This window comes from Pangasianodon hypophthalmus, chromosome 23 (assembly GCF_027358585.1).
Source record: "Pangasianodon hypophthalmus isolate fPanHyp1 chromosome 23, fPanHyp1.pri, whole genome shotgun sequence".
Lineage (NCBI taxonomy): Eukaryota > Metazoa > Chordata > Actinopteri > Siluriformes > Pangasiidae > Pangasianodon > Pangasianodon hypophthalmus.
The window spans coordinates 4,871,486-4,895,752 of NC_069732.1; the positions used below are offsets into that span (position 1 = coordinate 4,871,486).

The 24,267-nt window shown below is 42.3% G+C and overlaps 1 protein-coding gene across 1 annotated transcript in view; it reads right to left on the reverse strand.

The window, feature by feature from the left end:
* Positions 1–23,974, reverse strand: part of notch3 (notch receptor 3) — a 36,698-nt gene extending 12,724 nt beyond the window's left edge. The window contains exons 1-13 of the mRNA XM_026946058.3: positions 23,649–23,974; positions 21,493–21,559; positions 9,828–9,970; positions 9,069–9,404; positions 7,766–7,888; positions 7,445–7,678; positions 7,184–7,339; positions 6,503–6,688; positions 5,371–5,484; positions 3,690–3,803; positions 838–1,071; positions 381–491; positions 70–262 (exon numbers count right to left, since the gene is read on the reverse strand). Of these exons, the coding sequence (XP_026801859.2) occupies positions 70–262; positions 381–491; positions 838–1,071; positions 3,690–3,803; positions 5,371–5,484; positions 6,503–6,688; positions 7,184–7,339; positions 7,445–7,678; positions 7,766–7,888; positions 9,069–9,404; positions 9,828–9,970; positions 21,493–21,559; positions 23,649–23,730 (2,093 nt within the window). The 5' untranslated portion in view covers positions 23,731–23,974. The remainder of the gene's footprint in view (positions 1–69; positions 263–380; positions 492–837; positions 1,072–3,689; positions 3,804–5,370; positions 5,485–6,502; positions 6,689–7,183; positions 7,340–7,444; positions 7,679–7,765; positions 7,889–9,068; positions 9,405–9,827; positions 9,971–21,492; positions 21,560–23,648) is intronic.
* Between the last annotated feature and the right edge of the window lie 293 nt (positions 23,975–24,267).

Below are 24,267 nucleotides of genomic sequence, written 5' to 3' on the forward strand. Positions count from 1 at the left end.
ATAACAAGCTGACTAGCAGTAGCGAAAAGAGCATGCAATGTTGAGGCATAAATATAAGCTGGTTGGTACCCGTTGGGATCTTCTCTGCAGGCTCCATGCACACACGGGCTGTTGCTGCACACGTCTACATGAGAGTAGCAGTATGGCTCATGGAAACCGGCAGGACACAGACAGCGGAACCCGTTCTCCTCGTCCAAGCACGTGCCCCCATTACGGCAAGGGTTTGATGAGCACTCGTCCACCTCCACGTTACACTTTGGACCTAAAGGGGGAGACACATAAAGATGTGTCCTCATATTTTCCATTTGTGTCAGAGTCATAACAGAGTAAAAGAAGTTTGTAGAATTATTTCTTAGAAATCGATGGCATGGGAGACTTACCAGTGAAGCCAGGTTTGCACACACAGTCGTAACGGTTTATGCCGTCCTTGCAGATACCGTAGTCACATGGGTTGCTGGCGCAGTCATCAAAGTTGATTTCACAATTGGTGCCTGTATGCAAATATTATTATGTAATATTGTTTACAAGACAGATGGCTACAGTAAAATGACGGATTAATTCTGATAAGTAAGAGATAACACCCATTGAAGTGTCCTGAGCAGGTGAAGGTGAAAGACACTATGATATGGCGTGTCATTTTCAGATAGAGGGACACAGGCAGATGCCATCTTTCTTAAACCATGGGCACTTAGCTGGACTTTAAACTGTTTTTGCTTACTCAAATGAAAATAGCATTTCATTCAGAGTGTCTACAGCTATTTCAATGCTCTCTGCTTGCCAGTCAGAAATCAGAATGTATTTTCCATATACACTTCAGGTTTAAATGCTTTCCCCTACCTGAGGTCCCGTGCTGGCACTGGCAGATGTATTTGTTGACCAGGTCCACGCACTTGCCGCCGTTCTGACAGGGGTTACTATGGCACTCGTTGAGTTGGTTCTCGCACCGGTAGCCCGTGTAGCCCGGCACGCAGTTACAGGTGTAGCTGGCGATGCCGTCTATGCAGGTGCCGTGGTGGCACGGGTCGGGCTGGCAGTTATCGATGTTGCTTTCGCAGAGTCTGCCTTCGAACCCTGGAGATGGGAGAAGACATTTAGAGCAGTCAGTCTAGTAGGCAGGGACAAGCTAGATAAAACTGATAGCTAGCTAGCACAGTTAAAGGCATTAATACATTTAGTCGAATAAATGATAACACTCTTCTGTATTATTGCATTTAAATAGCTCATCATACAATAATTTTAGCTACCATTTAGATAGTAGATTTAGTTAGCCAGTTAGATATTTTTTTAATACAGACAGACGCCTATCAATTATAATTATATTAACATCTGTCTGTATTGATGTATTTAACTAGCTAACTAGCTCATGCATTTAATTGGGCCACATTATTTTAGCTACCATGTTTCAGACGTGTTAATGTTGGTAGCTAGCTAACATTTTTTAGATCAAATCATGCTAGGTAGCTAGCTAGGCTTTTTTCTAGCTAGCTTGCATATTGTCATCTTATTTTCTGTCAGCTTTCGAGACATCACGTATCTAAAAAAAACCTTGCTAAATACGCTGTCATCATTTATAATGTTCAATTATATTATCATCAGTTTTAATTACAGCATTTAACTAGCTAACTAGCTTGTCATTTATTAATTTGGTTAAAATTATATTAGCTACCTGCTAGGTCCATTTGTTTTTTTAGCTACCTTACATAACATTATTTTATATTCCTTGCTAGCTTTCATAACATGGCTAAAATCTAAGACACAAACATGCATTCTTTTAGCCAAGCTGGCTAAATATACTGTCACATGTTGTATATTTCAGAGATTTCTTGGCAACCAAAACAAGAGACTGGGGAAACACTGTAGAGCATTCACTTGCTTGCTAATAAAAATGGCTAATGTATGAGTTGTCCACGGCTAAGGTATCACATTTGTACTCCAGCCATTTCTGGCTGTTTCAGGGCTTTGTGGCTGTACGTCAGGGTGGATTTCCTCTGAGTTTTGTGGTGACTGGCTGAGGCGACTCAGACGTGACCTCATCTCCAGCATTTCTATGGGACGAGCTGTCTTAGGCTCTGCTCTCCCTTTTTTCTTGCAATGCTACTGCGTTTTCACGCGCTGCCTCAGCGATTCAGTCGTTCCTATTCACAGTTTGGTCTACAGTGTGAAGACTTCCTTTCTTTCACTCGCCCCTTTACTTCTTTCCCAGATTCTTCTTCTTCTTTTTTTTAACTCCAAAAACTTCCAATCCTTTTCCTCATTCTCTGTATGTTTTCCCCCCTTTTTTCCAAAGTTCCTTTCTACTTTCCCCCTGTTTCCTTTTTTCTTTTTCTCTCACTCAGTCTGGTGAAAGGTCCTACAGTGCGGCGCCCGGGTTCCTGTGGTTTCCATGCCAACAGGTTGTCAGGCAGCAGCAAGAGCAAGGAGCCAAGGGCGAGAGACAGAGAGACAGAATGAGAGAGAGAGAGCGAGGCTTTCACAGGCTTCACAGAACTGCTTTTGTCCCGAAGAGCACAGCGACAATACCTCGCACCCCTGCTAACGGGACGGCCCAGAACAGGAACACGAGCCAGCAGAATACCAAGCAGCTGCTATGCTTAGACAATATACATTGGTCTAACTTATATTTGAATTAATATTTAAATACATAAAGTGAGCTTATAGGTAAATATCTGAAACAATGTCTGGGTGATGTAATAATAAAACAACTCAATGAGTTAATAAAAAATTAACTCAAATTCCTTTTGAGTTTTAATTAAATAAAATATATTATTTTTATTAGAGTTTTATTTTGTAAATTAAAACTGTCACTTCCTTGTGCAACAAAAACGAACAAGCACGCAATATTATAACTGCAGATTCAGATTATTTATACTTATATTTATTTACCTGCTGTAATGTTTTCTTGTTGCCAACATTTAGATCGATCTACATAAAAATCTGCCATTTTCAAGTCATTTTGATGCAGGAATATTTAGGCTGTTAAGCTATAGCCCATATGATGTTCCCATATACGGTCACTACATAAAGTACAACATAGTGCATGTATATATATTGGCCTATTACAAATAAATAATTTGTACATAATTAATTATCCATCATGATTTACATCATGATATACTGACCATGCATTTATTTACACATCCTTTTCTATATCAAGCAACAAGTGTCATTTGGGCGAACAGTTTAAGAATCCCGTGTATGGACAGATTTATGATAGGTGAAAAAAGGTAAAATATTTGAATAGAGTTCAGATGCTGAAATTCGTTCTGACATCCCTGGACTGTACCTCACTGAGGATATGGTGTATGTACAAAATCCAGACTCCACATTCCTTCAGAGGGACCTGAGAGTTTGGGCCGTGCCATACGGCACTGTGTCGCTATGTTATTGTAGGGTGCAGATGAACAGATGTCGAGGTGAAGCCCGAGCATAACCCCCATCCTCAGCAGCTGCTGGCCCTGAGTGACCCTGTGATCCCGGGGTGCAGCGGGGGGATGAGTGGTATTAAGAGCCTGCTGTTGGTCTGATCATGGCCGCATAATGTCTGACCTTGAGATCAGACTCAGCATCACTGCTGGCCATAGGTGCATGGAACCAATATCAACCCTGATATTCTCGAGAATACGTCCACGCTCGGCACACAGACACACACACACAGACATGCGCACACACACAAACACGCAGTGGCTTACCTTCAGCACACCGGCACTCGTACCCATTGGGCCTGTCGATGCACTTGGCTCCGTTCTGGCAGGGCGTGCTGGCACACTCATCAATGTCGATCTGGCACATGGTGCCCGTGAAGCCTGGGACAGGCAAACACAGAGATCAGAGGTCACAGTGAGGCAGAAGAGGACAAGTGTACATGCTACGCTTGGCTACAGAGGGCAGAGGTGCCTGGCCTAGGTCTCAACTGCCTGGACAATGCATAAATCACAGGCTGTGGCTCTGAAACGTTTTGTAGTTAACAAAGTCTGTGTTTGGTTAAGAGTCTGGACAAGTAGCTGTCCAAAACTGAGATGTGCATTTCCCATGTGTAGGGGGTCAAATTTAAGTTCCTATGACCCCAAACTCCCAAAATCCCTCCCTAAACACAAGGGAACTGAAGACAGAGTTCTCAATTTTATTTTGTTTTCAATATCCAGATAACAGTAGACAGATAGTAGGACAAACAGGAGAGAAGGATAGTCAATACGACATCTGAAAAGTAGGGAACTGTCTCTAGTTTTTAGTGTTTTTCCAGCAATTTCTAGCTAATTTTCTACAACATCTGGTTTCACAGCACCAAACAGGACAAGGACTATTATACCCTATACCTTTAAAAAGTTTCATTGTCAGTTTCATTCTGGTAATTATTTTGATGTTAATTCAGAATACACTCTTTTTATTTTGCCCATACTTTACAGAAACATTTCTGTGTCTGTGAAGGCACTATAACCTTTACACAGTTTCTGGTACAGATCCAGATGCCTACACAAGTCTTGATTGCCCGGAGACGACACAGTGCCGTTTTTATGATGTTAGCACAAGGCAGGACACCAAATCCACCTGCTTTTGTTCTCCCACAGACATCAAAAGTAATCAAATTTAAAATTGATGGAATTTATGCACAGCCATATACTAATAAACATGCCAGCTAGAACACTGTTTGCAGTGGGCTCACGTTTCTGCAACAATCACTATGCCTTTCCTAAGAATGGTGTGACTATGGATATGCACTGAGCTTTAATCACTTGCTGGCATTTGTAGGCTGGGAAAACATGCGTGGGGTGAGAAAGTGCAACCTATAGGCTGGGGCCCCATGGAAATGTCCATTTTTGCATCTGCAGAATGCACCCATGTTGATTAACAGTGTTGTGATGGGATCTGCGGCGATGCTTAGGGCAGGAGGTTAGAAGAAAGGGGGGCACACTAGAATTGTTTTCTTCATGCGCCAGAACCCCCCCTCCATGTCCTAACCCAGTACTCACACAAACTCCACCAACTCAATAGCTAGATGGGGGGTGCAGTGGGGGGGTTGTCTGCCCCAGATGTAAATTGCGGACCTGGAAAAGAATCTCATTAGCAGGACTGCTGTTCCCCCTCTTACCCCCTAAAAACCATAGAGAGAGAGAGAGAGAGAGGAGGAGAGACTGCCATCCCCTTCTTCTGTCCTATAGATGAGTGGGGGCAGATGAGGGAGGAGGGGGGCACAATGGTGCCTTTGTTCCGGCACGCAGTCCTGCTGCCCCTGAAGGCCTCTCTTTTATGAGTAATTACGCAGAGCACCATCAGGCCGGCAGAAGACGCTCCATCAGTCTGATATTAATTGACTTATACATTCCACAAGTGGCACTTTGGGAGAAATTTGACAAGTAGAAGTTGTTCTCTTACCTGGCTGGCAGGTGCAGGTGAAACCGTTGACCAGGTCTCTGCAGATGCCGTCATTTACACAGGGATTACTCTCGCACTCGTCTATGTCCAGCTCGCAGTGTGTGCCAGCGTAGCCTAACCAACACAGAGACCGAAAAACCTCATTACCCACACAGCCATAATTGCTGGGTTTTTAAACATTACATCTACATCCAGACCCTCAGGAGCCTTTTGACCACCCTATCTCATGCTTATGGTGGCCTTCTTCTACACTTACAATGAGGTTTTAAGGGTTATGAGTAATGGCTGTACATACAGTGGCTTCTCTATTGAAACGAACCACTTTACAATATCTATGACCTGCTTCGGTCTCCAAAAAGATTATGGACTGTGGAAGCCAAAGCAGGTCATTAACAGTGTAAAGAGGTTTGGAAAGCATGTCACATAATTATCATCATGATGCTTAGCTGTGTTGTGTTTTACAAACATGAACGAGGGAGAACCCAGTAGCAAGTGCACAGAATCAGAACCAGCTGACGATAAGGAGGCAGGAGAGCAAGAGGTGTCTGTGGAAATGAAAAGAGTTTTTTTGGGAGAAGGGGGTAGGAGGTGGGGGTTGGGGGAAAAAGCGATGGGAAAAAGTTTGCTCTCTCTCTGTGTGCACGAGGGGCACGGAGAGTAGCACAGAGAGGCCCTATTGTTGCCGTTCATTCCCACCACTCCACTGCTCATTATCATGCAGCACACTCTCCTCCCCCGCTTGCTCTCTGCTAGCCCTATAGACCTCACACTCCCAGCCCTCATTTGTATATTCCTAAAGACCACAGGATGAACGTAATGGCTGGGCATGAGACTTAGAGCGTGTGTGTGTGTCTGCAGTCACGTGTTTGTGCGTGTGTATGTGTGTGGGTTGGAGGCAAGAGTGTCAGTCTGTTATTTTTTACATGCCATTTGATTTTTACATGCCATTAGTGGCTTGAACGCACGTTCAATGGCCCCCACAACTTGCTTCCCGAAAGAGGTTATTATGTAATACATGCTAAGTATTACTCATTTCTCCCGCTTGACTCTGATGACTGCTGACTGTACAGTGTTGTGACAGTGCAACATCAAGCCTGCTCTGGAGCATGTTATGTGAAGTCTCTGGGCGTACCTGGCATGCAGATACAGGAGAACTGGCCGATGCGGTCGAGGCAGGTGGCGTCATTCTGGCAGGGCATGGACAGGCACTCATTGATGTCAATCTCACAGCGAGGGCCAGTATAGCCACGGCCACACTGGCACTGGAATGATCCCTCTGTATTCACACACTTTCCAAAGTGCTCACATGGGTTGGCACCTGAAAATATAGTTTAACATTTTATTTTAGCACAGTTTCTACTAAGAAATCAAGAAAGAAGAGTGTGCAATATACAGCAATATGGGAAGCCTGTGAAAGGCTTCATTGAGAAACCGTGGACGGCAAACATCCCTAATAGCTAGCTGACTAGAGAACTGCTATTAAACTATTTACAGACAGTATTTGTCACAGGTATACATTTCAGTAATGGATTTGCATTGCCATTTTCCCAGTGATCTACTGAACAGTAGCCAAACTAGCATAACAGTAAAACAATTTTGCTAATCACTAACCTTACATAACTAACCTTACATAGCTAGGTAGTTCTGCAGGTTCTGCAGTTAAACGTTTCCAGGTACTACATGATATTTTCATATTGTACATGACACTTTTGATCCGTGAAATGAATTTTGTAATTTCTACAAAATGTGTCATTATTTGTCATGCTAATAAAGTACACTGAATCGAATAGTGGTAGAGTGAGTGTAAATGTACCGATGGAACACTCATCCATGTCCTGGTTACAGGCTCCACCAACGAAGCCAGCTGGGCATGTGCAGATGGCACGGCCGTTCAATGGGTTGGTGTCACACACTGCACCTTCATTGCAGGGGTTACTGACACAGGCATCATCCAGGTGGCACAGCAGACCTGCAGTCAGAAATCAGAATAATTCCGAACCAAAGCAGTGAAATTATGGGTAAAATGTACTGTGGACTGTGTGTGTGTGGGTGGGGAGTAGGATGGCAACCATACCAGTCTTGCCCACTGGACACTCGCAGAAGAAAGATGCCACACGGTCATGACATGTAGCTCCATTAAAGCACACAGCAGTGGCGCAGTCGTCGATGTTCTCACTGCAGTCGTTGCCAGTCCAGCCATTCACGCACACACATGTGTGCCCGCCATTGGTGTTGAAGCACGTGCCACCATTGTGGCAGGCATTTGGCTGCATCAAGCACTCGTTTACGTCCTCGGCACAGTACTGACCTGACAACACAAACACACAGGGTTATCACATGAAAAGATCCCAGATCCTGTAAACACAGGTTTTACTGTGTGTACAAGGTCAAATACCTGTCCACTCAGGTGGGCACTGGCAGTTGTAGGTGTTGACTCCATCTACACAAATCCCACCATTCATGCACTTGTGGCCAGGACAGTCATCCACGTTCACCTCACAGTTAAGGCCACTGAATCCTAGAAGAGATAAACAACTCCAGATCAGTAACAGAGATAAGATATGATCAAACAGCAATACTGTAATACATTACACCACAATATATTACTATAGACTCCACTGGTACTCACAATAACAAGTAGCTGGTTGAATGTTAATATATAATTTTGTACTTTTTTTGTGCTTTTTTCTTTTCTCTCCTTCTAGACCTATATTATGGCCCTTCTGCAAATTTCATAGTTACATCAAGTATTATGAGATCATAATGACCTGGATCCAGGGATCTGGGATAACAATCCATTCAACAAACTACTGTTTGACTTAATAGTATACAGTAGTAGAAGAGTAATCATTTGTAATCCCATTATTGGGTGTCACTCAGAAGAGAAAGGTTTCCTTGAGTCTGGTTCCTCTCACGATTTCTTCCTCATGTCATCTCAGGGATTTTTTTTTCCCACCGTCACCTCTGGCTCACACATTAGGGATTTAAATCTACACCCTATTTCTATTTCTATTGTTAAAAGCTCTGCACAAAATAAAATTTAACTAAACTGAATTAAAGACATATGTCACTTATATACTGGACAATACAACAGATCCTTAAATTCTTACTAGCTGTGGTGCAACCTTCTACAGTCATGTATAAATCAGCACTTCTTACAAATGTAAGCAGTCTTCAAGTACCATGGTGTGATATATGTGACATTTTGCCCTCCCCTAGGTCACACCTTATAACTCTAACTCACTCAGACTCTGTAACGATGACTAGCCAGGACATTAAAAGGTCTAGTGGGTGTTGGAGTGTTTACACTCTCTCCTGGCAGTTCCCACAGTAGCATCAGGCTGGCCTGAGTGAGGGCCACCCTCCCTGCTGCGTTTGCTTGTTTTAGATTCGCTCACAGTTTCAATGACTTCCTCTCTGGCAAGGGCCATTTCCTGCCTGCTCCCTAAAGGGATCGCAAGAGGGTCATAAACTAAATTCCTCCCTGATGTCAAGCAGCCTTGCTTCTCCTCACACCCCCCACTTTCTTCCCTCTCTTCTTTCTAAAGCTATTTATAGGAGGGAGACGTTTGACCCATAAGAGTCCTATAGCAGTGGCAAAGTTTGGGAGAGTCGTCATGGGAGCCCAGAGGGTAAGGATGTTCACGAGTGTGGGAATATAGTCGTGGGAGTGTATGTGCATGTTCATTTGTATGTACCTGGCAGGCAAGCGCATTCATAAGTGTGGTCCCCAGTTTGATGGCAGGTTCCCCCATTGAGGCACTGGGATGGTGCGCAGGGCTGAGTAAGCACCTCACACGTGCGCCCACTGTAGCCAGGAAGGCACTCGCAGCGAAACGAGCCATGTGTGTTCACGCAGATGCCTCCATTCAGGCACTTTCCTGGCTTGCGGCACTCGTCAATGTCGTTGCGGCAGTTCTTGCCCTGGTAGCCGGGTGGACATGAGCAGTTGTAGTGGTTGTTCCAGTTGGTGCAGCGGGCACCGTTAGCACATGGGCTTGTGGCGCAGGCATCGATCAGAGAGCAGTCCTGACCTATGCATACACAGTGAGACAGAAAGCTTTAATCATATGGATAAAAGAAAGATATTTGCAAATCCTGGAGTAAGAAGACAAAACAAAAAAAAAGAGCAAGAGACTGTAAGATGGATGTAGGAAGGGAGGAGGAGATGGGGAATATATTAACTCTCAGAGCGTATTGTTAGTAAGTTCTACAATATACTTTGGCAAATTTCAACATACTCTATCAACCTCAAGATTTTAGGAAGATATTTTTCTCAAAACATAAAATGGAAGTCTAAGGGGCACTTTTCTCAGTACAGGGAATGCTACGGATGCAGTGGATAGAGTTTAGGTGCTTAAATATTGCAAATATATGTACAATATTGTAAATCTAGTGACTAATACAGTGTAGCATAAATTACTTGATCTTAAACACACACTTCCATTTAGGTTTACCTCTAAAGCCTCTCTGGCACACACAGGTATACTGTGGGATACCGTTCGCCACTTGACTTTTGCACGCGGCTCCATTAAGGCATGGCGAGCGATGGCATGGGTCCAGGTGTTGGCACATCGGTCCAATGTACCCGGGCCGGCACCTGGAGGATTTAGTGTGAAGAATATGGAAAAAAATCAATGGGACAGTGAGAGACTTGGCAAGCAAGCAAGAAGCATTTCTTAATGCAGTCGGGAGCTCCACTTCTCAGTGACAGTCTTGCCAAGATCTGACACAGACCGTCTGCCTTTTTCATTACCACAACTCAGACTGTATATTAATACTGCCTGAACTGGTTCATGTCAAGACAAACACACACATTTACACACACACACACACACACACACACACACAGACAATTGCATGCACTGGGACAGATGTAACATATCATATGTTCTTCTCTGAAATGGACAAACCCACTCTCCAAATTCCCCCAATATTCCCAAGCTGCGCCATTTTGCTCTGTCCATGCCAGCTCCCATTCCACCATCATTACTTTTTCTGCATGGTCTAGCCAAACGCTATTTCCGCACTCAGAAGAAGACAAGCCAGTCAGTTAACAGCAGGATTTACCTACGTTACTCTCAAGACAAGCACATAACAAAGGCCTAATATACAGCGCAAGGCTTTATTTGTTCAATAAAAAGAAGCCACTCAAAAGACCATGCTATAGAAATTAGATGTTGGTCAAACTGCTTTGTAAAGAATTTTCAGTGTTTCATTCCTTTCTCTGATCCATGGCTTTCATTGTGGTTGTATAGTATCTTGATAGACGGCTTAGAGCGACCTGAAACTGCACAGGCGAGATAACACACAAACGGCTTTTGGGTTTTAAAGGTCGTCTCTGGGGGCTGAGCCAGGTTGCCTAGTGTACGCAGGGTAACCCTACACTCACCCGGGGAGCCCCTGTTACAGGATGGGCGCCCACATCAAACGGGCTGTTTGAAGCTGATGACAAGGCCTGTTATGGCTGTTCGCTCCCGCCCTCAGGCTCTCTCTCTTTTTGTAAACCAAACTCCTGGGCAGTGACAACAATGGCTTTTCCTCTGCTCTCTGTTATAGGAAGGCCATTTTTTTACTCCATGCTATCTCATCCTTTATTGCCTCCTTTGTGACCTGCAGCTCCTCCCCTGTACTCATCTGATTGGTAGTTTTTTTTGTGACTCTGACGAGGGCTGATCACTACCAATGGGACATCTGGCCTCCAGGGGGCTCTGGACTGGCTCATAAAAAAGGAAAAACTGCTCTAAATTGTGGTGACACCTTTTTTGTTTTCCCTCCTCAGCAGGCAATGAATGGAAAGGAAAAAAAAGGCACTTTTGGCTAGATGGCATTTCCAAAATTACCAGTGATTAGGATTTAGAGTAGCAATGCTGCAAAAGTAGGAGTTCTTGTTCAGTTACCAGGGCTATTCCTCCTCCTCCTTCACCTTCTCTCGAGGCCCCTGGAGCATTGCACTGCCTTCCCTATGAAACCTCTTACAAGCTGGGAGGTCAAATGTCAGAGGTCAGCAGTCTGATTGTGATGATAATGTTTGTAAGACTAGGGGGTAGGGTGTCTGTTTTAGGCTAGAATGTCTTCGAAGTAGGGTGGAGGAGATGGTTGGGCAGTGGGCTAGGGTCTGCTACAGAGGGAATGTCATGTCATACTTCCTGTAATCCTCAATCTCCTGCTCTGAAAACAGTCACCCTATCGCCAAATCCCAGAACCCAGTTGCCCCAGCAACCTCACAGACGAACGAGCAAGACCGACACACCACCAATCAGCCCCTACCCTTCGTCCCCTCAGCTATTTGTCATGGCTTGGCGGGGTTTATTTAGAGGCAAATTAACTATGTCTGGAATTTCTGGTGTCACTGGAAAAATGAAACCAGAGGTCTCTGCACAAAGGAAGGGCTGGAGGGATGGGGAAGGGTACTCACAACGAGGTTTCTTTACAAGCATGCAGTCTGACTCTACTAAATCTGACCAATGGCTGTATAAAATACTTCAAAAGCCTCGGCGTCCAAACAACAATTCCACAATTCCTTCTCCACGATCCCTTTGAGAATCTAACTGGTGTGCATGTAAGGAGTATGTGAAGGAATCTCTTGTTCCTAATTATACCAGCTGGTGAATGTTAACAAGCCAATAAGCTGTTTTAAAACTGTAAAAGACTGTGAAAAGTAAAATAAGATGGAGACAAATGTTCTTTGAAAGAAATAGTCTGGGTTGTTGAAAAGCTGCATTTGGGATTTTAAACAGATACTGGATTTATTGGAAATTTTACAGAGTCTTGGTGTCATTAATGCACGTATGAGGGCGTATCAGTGTTGGTGTCTGGATTGTGGTCCTTGAAGAATGCCTGTGGATATGATAACTGAATGTGCAGATATTGGTCAGGCAGCCACATGAGGGAGGACAGGAAAGGATAGGTTATTTGTCCTCATGCGTAGTACGGCAGCCAAAACACACATTCTTTTGTCTCAACCTTGGCTGTGCCTATCATTCTATTCTTACAACATGGAGCCAGGCATAAAAAGACTTGTTAACATACTCCAACATAACCTATGTCTCCAGAAATTCTAGACTGTTCTAGACATCTCTATGAACTGCAGCAAGCTCTGGAAGCTTTGGTTTTTTTTTCCTGAAAAGTAGATATGTATTTGCAGATGCGGTGCGGGACATTATGCACCATAGGCAGCATGACCCCTGACCCCTGAGGAAGCGTGTGCTGTACTGGGCTAGAGAGTGGGCAGAGATGATCATTCCGGCATGTCACAACACTCCTGAAGGCTTGTGCCAGCTGCAGCTGAGTGCTTCCCAGCTCTACACATCTGTCCACATCTGTCAGCACAGCTCCAGCTGGTGTTTTCTGGTGCTTATGAGCTAAACAATAGCACAGTTATGCCTTCTTAATAAACTTTACACATACATTCATGCATTCTTCTGATACAATACCATGCATGTGAGTGCGAAGGTACACACCCAACACACTACACATGATAATATTTGGTCTGTCAATAAAAGTAGGTTAACGTAAAGGTCTGATAGTTAAGGCTATCTCAGAGTGAGTAGAAGACAAACCACTTCAGACACTGATGCAAAGAAAAAACAAACACAACCACAGTAACTCCCATGCGCAGAGTATTGCTCAATACACACACTCAAATGAACACTGGGTAATGTTTATCAAGCTCCCGAGAGCAAGAGTGCTGAGTGTAGGATCATTTTTTTGTCTCACAATGCTTCACCCTATGATCATATGTACTGAGGGAGTTGATCCAAGATAAGCACTCTTAATCAGAGAAATTTGATAAACGTGTGCCAAACCTGGGACTTACAAACCTGGTCTGCTCCTCTGGGAGTGCTGGTGGGAAGAGTAGAAGAAAGCTGCCTTGAACATAATACTCATTGTACAATGAAAAATACACAACATTCCTCACTGCATGTACTGTAAGAATATATCTTCCCTCTGTCAGAATAATGATATACTATAAAGTGTATCAAATTAGATGCATAGGAGGTGATGAGTCTTCAGAAGTTTTTTAAGGATGCTGACCAAATGATTTATGTGTGTGAATCTCATCGACTCAGCTCCTTATGGGAACTCTATGCTGTTTTTCCTGCACTGGAGGTCAACAGGGCAGGTAACTGAACACCACTCTACTCAGCTTTAGTCCATACAATCTTAAGGTCATAGCACCTGTAGAGGAGAGGCGCACACATGATGGCTCATCCCAAAAAGGAGCTCAGTTCGGTCATGGTCCACCAGCCACTGAGCATGGGAGAATTCCTGTTGGAAAGATTCCAGTCCTCCCAGGTACTTCAAGCCAAGCATCCCACACCAAGGTGAAAACAATAAGCATGCATGGTATAGGGAAGACGCTTCTCATGGTGCAACATGACTTTATGTTACTCTCTGTATGTTTTAATGTCATAGAACTATAAAAAAAAAATAAGGGCTAGAATGATTGATTCATTCATTAGAAGAAACCTAAATGAGAAAATCTTCACAAAACCTGGTCTGCTACAATGTCTGGCACATAGCACAACCCCCATCCCAAACTCTACAAGTGGGGAGCAGCACAATTCCTTTGTAAAGAGCCCATACTGACACCACACTGCCAACAAGAACCCCCTCCACTCACACCCACACACCCACCCACCCATCCAACCCTTTTCTCATAGAGGAACCAAAGTGGGGGTAGGGGAGCATTTTGTGGGCCAAATAAAAGAGCTAAAGTAGTCAGAATCCCATTGTGTGAGTAAGGAGGGAGTGGGGGGCAGTGACCCAAACAGCCAGGCTTTCAGGCCCGTTCTTATACGGACCAACAGACCTCAGCTGTAGCCTGGCAACAGTAACCCATGGCTGGGGAGAGACAGAGGAGGGGGAGCTTTGGGAGACAGGGTTCCATAAGGACAGTTTCAGGACCAAATTTTCTCCTTCTTTATGCATGGCTGAATTAGACATCACAGTCAAAACCAATAAAACTGAAACTGAATGTGAGATTTCCCAAAGTAATTCCAAGGTTTGTCCATAACAATGGGCCTAACAATGGGAACAACATGCCTATTGATTGATATTTCCACCAACAAACCATTAAAAGAACATTACCCCATCCACAGAACCAGCTACACATTCCCCTTGCATCCAAAACCAGTCTGTTCTCAAATCTGTGCTTCTCTTCTTGTTCTCCTAAGCTGTACTGCCTCACAATTATCTCTGCTTTAAAGATTAGGCTCAGATTGGAAGGGAGTGGTTTTGTTATTTAATGTGATAATGATAATGATGCATGCAGAGCTGGCAAAAAACAAGCACTGAATGTACAACCAGAAAACAGGATAGTGTACAGATCCCTGCTCAATCTTATGCTGTTGTGTTTCTAATTACATTTTGTTTGAGAGGCTAAAAGTAGCTTGGAATTTCTCCTATTGCTAACAAGGCAACCATAACCACATTGCATGCACCATGGAGTTGAGGTCTTCCAAAACATTCTTCGATGTGTTTTGCCACAAAAACCCCACCCCACCACCCAAAATGGACCAGATCCTTGGGAACTTTCAGAGATGGTTGGGCCTGACAATAATGCCACAAACCAGGGGAAAGATCTCTTTTAAAATAGTAGCTCTGTAAAACCATTCAATGAATCATTTATTTCTCAACCACAACATTTAATTTTCATGTTACTCAACAAGATGTTTTCCACCATTAGCTATTATTTCCTCTTTCTCTGCATTTACACAATCACACAAATAATGATGGAAAAGTGAGAGAAAAGAAATGTTTTGAAATGAAAGTGATGGAGGCAACTTTGCGCAACAAACTCAAGAGCTCTTTTTTTTATCAGTACCCCATGCCTTTGCAGGATAATGATAGGAAAATCCTACAAATGGATGCCTTTCACACAACTTGCATTCATCTTTGTATTAAAAAAATCCATGTTTCACATGAATCATTTAAAACACAGTTATGAGTACCTTTACTATATATAGTCTGGAATTTGGGCATTTACCCCCATTTGGGCAGGTATGTTCACTAAAATGAAGACCAAAACAACCAGTCCAACACTGCGGGTGTTTCTTCCCACGCATCCTTCAGTCAATGTACTTCCAACTCAGATAAAATGAAAAATGTCCACAGTGCCTAACAGCTATAACATAGCTTTATCACCCACAAATTCACATGAATGCCATCATTCCTTCTTTTATCTCCTTCACCATCTAATAAACACCAAAGCAAATAGCAGCACGTTGTAAAACCTGACCACAGTGCTCCTGCATGGCTAACTCTAACACTGAGTGCATTAGATTTGTGTGGAAGCCTTCATTATCCTGGTTTTATCACTGAACAGGTAGCACTGGCTTACTGATATTAATAATGTCTCTCAGGCCCACAAAAGGGCCTGCTTTCCATTTGTACCAGTGAGATATCATATAGGGTCTGTAAGAGACCCGAATTAAGCGAGGTGATGAGCCAGACAGTGGGTAAGTGAAACAGACGGGTCAGAAGAAGTCATCACTTCCTGTTCTAGAGCCTGGGAACTGGGGCAGGCTTCATACAGCCTCTTACATTGTTTGTTCCCCCATATGGTCTCAAAGTGTGTCCAATCAGAGTGCAGTTTACCAGGTTACATTCTCCAGCTTACATTGGATCAGTTGATCGAATTTGTCCATCAGATGAATGCAAACTAATATTGGTGCAAGCCTACATGGCTATGTCAAATCAGACTCATTAGAAAATATTGTTCAAAGCATTCCACTGGACAGTGCTTGAGACAGCCAGAGAGGAGGAATCTTATTAAACATTCCTCTCTAATCCAACAAAAAGAAAGTAGGAAAAAACTGCATGAAGCCAAATATGTGTTAATGAATGGGCAGTGAAGACTGTACTGAAGTTATGCATTGTGCTTTACATGCAGCAAACTCTTAAAATGCAATAATCAAATAATAGCAGCTATTATGGGTTAACGAACATAGAAGGTGGTTTTGAGGAACCAAGCAGTGTCTGTTGAATGCCTCTGGCCACATCCATCTGTTCTCAAGACACAGAAATTCCACGGATCATCAAGCCAATCCTCAATTTATAGACTCACTTTACTACTAAGGTCAGGGTACCACCATGAACAACACACAGTATTCACTCTCAAACTGAGGAACATAGAGACAAGAGAAAACACTTGTCTCCGCCTTGTGGGTTTTTTGCCGACATTCTTTTATCTACAACCAACAGTTCTTAGAGACTCAGCAAGTGAGTGACCAAAGCGGTCATCCGTCTGGTAAGATGAGCTTCCACATCTCTTCACTCTGTCTGTGTGTGTGCGTAGAGGCCCTCCACCTCCGGTCCTCCATGAGCCTGTCTGTCTCGGCATGGGGCAGCAGGCCACTCAAAGGCAGCACCTGGCCCTCCACTTTTCTTTTGTAAAGGGCTGACTTCAGTGGATTACCATCACAACATCCACCAGCTGTCCCCTGCATCCCGGCTCAACCCCCTAGACACCCCCCTATTCCTCCAGCTGGAGCCTCTCTGAATGACACCCTCACAATCTGCCTAATTATCTCGCTGCTTCAGCTGGGACTTTATCCCACAGTTGAGCACTGCTTGCTTGCAAGCACTCCTCACAGGGGTGGGATGAGATCAGGGGGCCACTGAAACAGCCACTCCAGTGGGACTTCCTGACTCTTCACCTAGACTCACATTCCTAGACTCAGCACCAACAAGTGCTATGTCACTCTTTGTGATTCAGATCCTGGCAAAAGACTGGCCTGAAACATCATAGACCATGGTCCAAGTTCTAAGACCTCAACCTATGCCAATGCTTCTAAATGCAATCCAAGTTCAACATTTCATTGTGACATCAGATTTGACAAAATAAGACTGAACCATTTGATGTGGTGATGGCCCACGAAGAACACTAACCCCAAGAGTATCCCTCCACCCATATGACTGTGGACTATTGTGAGCAAGCACTCATGGGAGTGAGTTACTCAAGGATTACTTCTGTAATCTGTCAAGGACTACACTGGTCACTAAAACTCTAGAGGCAGTGCACCATGAAGTAAGAATGGACACAAATAAGTGAAAGAAGAGTGGAGTTTTCATAAATTGTAGGTCGCAGACAGGACAGGTTAGTCTTTGGCGTCAGACCAATACAGCAGTCAAGTACCATGATAACTAGGGCAGTCACAATAGCTGTCCTGGGGCAGAATTCACATAATATTAGTCACCTGAGACTGCATAGAAAGAAAGATGATAAATATGAAGCCTGAACAACCTAAAAAGTTCACAATTAGCAATTCATAGCAATTTGGCATAGCAATTGCAATTTGGTTAGCAAAATATCTACCAAGTTTCAATTTGTGCTACTAGTTGCCTGGACTTTATCCATTATTTTTGCCTGTTTTTCCAGCATTCTCATTCGCCCTTTTCTTTTCTCGCATTCCCCCTCCTGCGGTGCCAGGTTACAGGTTGGTATCTAAAAGAATAAATGGTCCTTTTCTGCTGTTTGGATCTCTGGTTACGCCGCATTCCCTGGAGAAAGGGGCAGGAGGTGTGGTGGAGCGAGCTTGATGGTCTCTGAGCCAGTTAGACCACTCTCCTGAGTCAAGCCTCTCAGTATGGTCGTGTTACTGCTCTGTGTAGTATGACATTTACTGTCCCCTTTTCTGCTGGAAGCTTTTACTTAAACACCTCTCTGAGGGTACAAAAATACAACATTACAGGACAACCACTTTCAATTTGGAGTTTAATTACTTACATATGCTGTTATGACACACCAAGTGTGTCTCTGTGCTCAAGTATGCAGGAAACAGGTCAAAGGAGGTTCATAAACTCTGTTAAATATTTACCTACATGTTTTAATATCACTCAACCTGATGTGTGATGCGTAATGATTAAAAGACAGAGTTGGCTGTTCATATTCTATTTACGTGCTTTCTGCTTGAGTGTCTTAAAGTGGCCACATCTTTTGTAGCCAATGTCTTGCCATATTAGGGAGCTGAAAACAGGAAAAAAAAAACATTAACCCTTTTATCTAGCTGACTTCCCCTTAGATGGACCATTGGAAAGAATAGAGATCTAATACAGCATGTGGTTTCCACTGCAGATTAGGTTCTGTACTAGTGACATAGAATAGAAGACCCAGTGTTGGTTCTATGAGCAAAACTCTTGAACCTTAACCGTTCAGCTCTAAGCTTGTTTTGGATTCTGCCTCACTTGGATAAAAGCATCTTGTCAAGATGATTAAATGTAATTATAGAAATGCTCATTCACCTGACCCTTGGGTGTGAGTCTGCATAACATTACAGGGTTTGACCTGAACTGAGAGCTCATTCTTCATGAGCTGGTCAGTAACCAGGTAATAACAGTGCGCCTAAGGATACAACATTCACCACGAACAAAAGACTGAACTTAGAAGGAAAGGAAAAAAAATGCCTTGAGGGACAGAAAACAAAGACAAAAGCAAATGGGTTACGGATAAAGTATGTGCTAAAAGACTTGAAGCATGCCTGTTGGTTTAAACATTAGATTAGAAACGCTTTAAAGATGTAGGGCTGCTAAATAATGTCATTTCGAAGTAAACTGACTTCTGTTATATGTGCTAAGTCAAAACTGAGCTCACAGATATGCAACATGCTTATTAAATCAAAGCATGTCTCCTTTTTGAGATTAAAGGACATTCTTCTAGCATAGCATATTTTGTTTAAAGTCAAGTAGTAGGCATGCATTACAGAGTTATGAAAGTGACTATAAAGGAGAGCTACGAGGGCAAATCTTATTATGCCGAATAACCACATTATCCCATTTCATTTGTTTCCACAGCTTGCGGATTCTTCATACACTGCAATATAAGTGAGTGTAGGGCCTTTGGTTTGAACAACAACTTAACTGCTATTGCCTGGTGTTATACTTCGGCACAGAGAACATTTCCCATATTTTCATGAGTGGTGGGGGAAAACTCTAATCATGAATGAAAGCTAGAGTGTGCACACACACAGGCACACAACAGTTCAAATCAGGCACGAAAGCTAAAACAACAGCCCCAGGCATTCATGTGATAACAATCACTTTGCATTAGCATACAGAGCGAAGACAAAAGCTGTGGGAAGCAGTGGAAATGGATGAACCCAAAAGTTCAAAACACTGCAAAGCAGCAGCACACTGTGTTTTAGCTTTATTTTTCTAAACCCAGCCACTTGAAGGATCTGAAATCTTATGGACAGGTGCAAGCGGCCCATGTGTCATCTAGCAGACATGAGAAGACTTGAGCAACATTGTTGTTCTTTGTGCCTGGCAACCCATTCAGCCTCTCAGACCGAACACCTCAAAGCCACACAGCATGTTCGCTATAAAACAACAGAGAACGAGGGCCTGTGCCAAAAACAAAACAAAAAAAATCCAAAATGCAAAAAAGAAAGATGATAACCGTTGCCTTGAGATTGGCAACATTCCAACCTTCTTTCCAACACAGCTGCAAGTGTATCCAACAGCCTCATACACAATCTGACACTTACGACCAAGGCTAAATCACAACAGAAACATTCATTCTCCACAGATAACCTGTACCCATGAAACAGCTAATGTTGTTAGCACCTACTCCTTTCCTTTTCAAAACATTCAGTTAGGCGAGGTGAAGAGGTTAGCACCTGTGAAGCTAACTGTGAACTGTGATGTCGGCTGTGTGCTCATTCTTCTGTTACTGAACAGCTGAAGGAAAGTTTTAAGTTTCAAAAGTGTTCACTGTTTATTTAATAAGTAGCTTCATAAAATTACATCCATTTACTTTAGCCCAAAAAAACATTGCTTGGTTTTACACTCTACAAGTTTAGCAAGTTTACCTACAATCTTGAACATTTTTCTCAGAGCTTCTTTTGGTGGTTAACACTTCCAAATTCCTAAAATGCTTTACTTTATACCATTTCTTTAAGGTTTCCACCAGAGGGACAAACTGAATAACCATTAAAGTGTGCTAAACTAATTCTGTATGTTGCTAGCGATGTGCTAATTACATTTTGCTGACTAAATATTACAATGTTCTACAGGAATGCTGACTTCCCATAACCTTAAAAAAAGTAAGAGAAAATGTTCTTCAGAGCTGTAAAAAAAACTTCAGTGCCATATAAAAACCGTTCTGTTTCCCTAAAGAATCATTTAGTGGTTACTCGATCACTTTTGGTTGGTGCTACAAACTATACTTAAACTTTTATGGTCTGGAATGATTATTCAGTTATTTGTAGCACCAATCAAAAAACAATTCTTTGGGTGGTACATTACTAGCATCCTAAAACAGTTCTTCTTGAACTCTTTTTTGAAAGGAAAATAATCTCTTATAGGGTTCTACCAGATGGACAACAACAACCAAAGAACCCTGAAGTGTGCCAACCTGAACCTATATTACTAGCGAAGTGCTAATTACATTTTACTGATTAATCATTAAGTTGTTCCAAATGCTGAGTGACTATCATCTTCAAAAATTGTAGCCAAAGAAAAACCATTTTGGTTCCCTAAAGAACGTTATGAAGATTCTTTAACCATTTTGGTTGGTGTTACAAAGAACTGAATAATCATTTCCGACCACAGATGTTTAAATGTACTGTGAAACCACTGAAAACAATGTTCTTTAGGGAACAAAAATAGGGAATTGCTCTAAAGATTATTACCGGCAACTTGATGTTTATGAGCTGTCCAGATTTCTGGCAGTAAAAGTTTTAATGTGTCTTTGTGGACAAAAAGATGAAGTGATATGGACCAAAAACAAAACAAGTGTAGGATTACATTCATGCGGCTGAGATGAACTTAAAATGGACAATATGGTCGACTCTATGATGAACACAGATGAACGTCTTTGGTCTGTCAGTGCTCAAGTTCTCCTCTGACACGATTTTTTTTTTTTTTTTAAATAAACTCCTGAGTGATGTGTTTCTCAGTAGAAAATCTCTATGAAACATCACGTTTGATGTTTGAATGAGAATAATGCAACTACACTTGCAGTAGTGAGCCATTTCTCAGAAGTTATCCAGGGCTGGCTCTTTGCTAACAGGTGCGATTTCTGAGAGCTGTGTCTTTGCTGCTCCTCCCACTACATCACTAATGAAAATAAAACAATGATGGTTACTTATAAAAGAAGAGCAAAAATCAAAAACTTACATGCATCTCGAGTCAATACACATTCCCCCGTTTTCACATGGTCTGTGTGTGTCCAAGCAGCGCAGTCCTGTGGAAAAAAAACACACACAGGCACATTTACACACATACACACTCTTTGCATAGTGCTACTTTGTGCTGTTGTTGTTGTTTTCTCTCTCTCTCTCTCTTTTTTTTGATTAGACACCTTTGCTCTCACAGTGTTTTTTGCTTGTTATCTGTGTGTGAATGGACGTGTGTGAACGAGATAACCATTCAGATTCATTCACACAGACTTCAAAATGTGATTAAAAGCTCATTTATGCTTTAAGTCAGATACGGTTCATGCTTTGGAGCTGTTTGTTATCAGCTGGATTTGTGCGTAATTGCGCAAAGACTCTGAAGTGGTAAATTTCCATGAACGGCAATGCTCGCCTGTTGATCACTACATTTTCAGATCTGTGTTAAAAGAATAGAAATGTCACTTTAAGTCATTAAGTTCATACGTCATAGTTCTAGTCATGGGTTTTTATGACGTTTTATGAAGTTTAAGGTGAGCATGAGTGATCAGTTCTATTCAACCAAATTAAAATGCACCAAATACACTAAATATCATTCTGTAGCAGACATCACGACCTTGTTGTGCTACAGTTTCCTGGTTGAAACTTTCAAGCTGTGTTTTTAAAGCATTTTGATCAAATTGCATCAACTTTCCCATCCCCCCATTGCACAATACAAAGTTCAGTTCTTAATGGCTCTTTGTTCGTAAAACACACGGGGGGCAAAGTTACAGATCATCGACCTAAATCCTTATCCAATCCCATATTAATCCCATACAGAGCTTATATTATAGCGCAAACTCACTAAATCATGTAACACATTTGCTTCAAAAGCACATTAAAAACACACGTGTGGAAATGTATCGGCAAGTGAGGCATAACCAGTGTTGCCAGATCGCCAGGTTTTCAACCTCAATAGCGCTATACTGCATGCAAATTATGGTCAGACCAAAATCAGACCAGTGTTTTAAATCACACTCTCGACTTGTTCACTGGGAACTGCTGAGATTGAAAATTGTGATGGGTTTGAAAACACATCCAATCTGGCAACCCAGGCGCTCAACATGCTACTGATTGCACCTCAGGCGCTTTATTCACGATGGTGCAATATTTTCTCACGGTCTTCTTGACAATCACTCAAAACAGCGCAATTATATTTGCACTCAGATGTTCATCAGTCCTACCTACCTGCACATTCTCAGAAAGTTTCATTAAAAAAAAATAAATCCAGCTGCAAAAAATGCCCCTTAGATGTACTTATGCACTATGCATGAATATATTGGGTTATTGGGTTCCTCCACACACACACACACACACACACACAAGTGTGTGTACGTATTTGTCTATCTATCTCTCTCTCTCTCTCTCTCTCTCTCTCTCTCTCTCTCTCTATATATATATATATATATATATATATATATATATATATAGATATAGATATACATACATATATATGCGTGTGTGTATGTATATATATATATATATATATATATATATATATATATATATATATATATATATATATATATATGTGTGTGTGTGTGTGTAAGGATTTGATGTAAATATTGCATTTTACAGGATTTAATGCAAATTGCATTCTGGCTGATGTGACATTTGAATTAAGCTTTGCAGCTGTAGCGCGAGAGCTTTGACTCAATGCACTTCCATACGAAACTCCACTCGAGCGCGTGAGCTTGCTCAGGATGTTCATACCAAGCAAATAATATTGTGTTTGTGATTTGCATCTTATTAAACTGGGTTATTACTAAACTGCAAAAGTCGCAATAACGGATAACAGATACATCATGCATCCTTGCTGTGGAATATCCTCCACCTAAAGTGATGAACCGAGCAGCTGAAGGACTGTAAATAAAGTATACAGGACAAACTCCAAAATGCATCAAGTGTAACAAAGTAGATTTTTTCCCTGGTTAAAATGCATTGGGAAATGTAATACACGCACTGTTTTCTAAGCCAGTACAGAAATTTTCCCACACACACACACACACACAAAAAGAAGCACGAGCGTGTCTTCCGTCTCATCCACACCGCGCGCGCAGGTTGTCTGCAACTTTCTTACTTTCTTTCAATGAAGCAGCAAAGAAAAGGTGTGAAACTCACCTTCACAAATGTGCACAAGACCCAACACTGACAGGACTACCCAAAATCTGTAATTCCTCATATCTGTGGACATCTTATCCATCTCCTCTGTTGAAAGCGTCAGCAATAATACATCCTTTTAAAAAACGAGAAAAAGACTGAAGTTCCCAGGGATCACTTTGAGAAAAAGCAGCCTCATAGAGTGGGTTTGTTCTTCTTTTTCTTTCGCAGAAACCTTCTTTTAAAAAGCGTCTTTCGGCGTTAGTCCAGTGCCGTATTTCCTCAGTGCAGCTCGGCGCGGTCGCACTGCGACTCCGATCACCTCCACTAACTTCTGCGGAAACTTTCCTCAGCTCCTTCCCTCCTGCACTCAGATATCACTCCGCCCCTTCCCAGGCCTCAGTGCACTAAAGACCGCAGTGCGAGGAAGGATATCCCTCCGCCCACTCAACACAGGGGAAAGCGCTCCTTTTACTTCCTTACCTTAACTAAGTATTATTTAAAAACGTTTGTACTTTTGGGTATAATTTTTATATAAACAATTTCTTTGCATAATTTTACTTAATTACATTTCAGCATTTTTTTTTACTCATTTTTAAATACATTTTCATTGTTACTTCTTAAAAAACATCAAACTCAT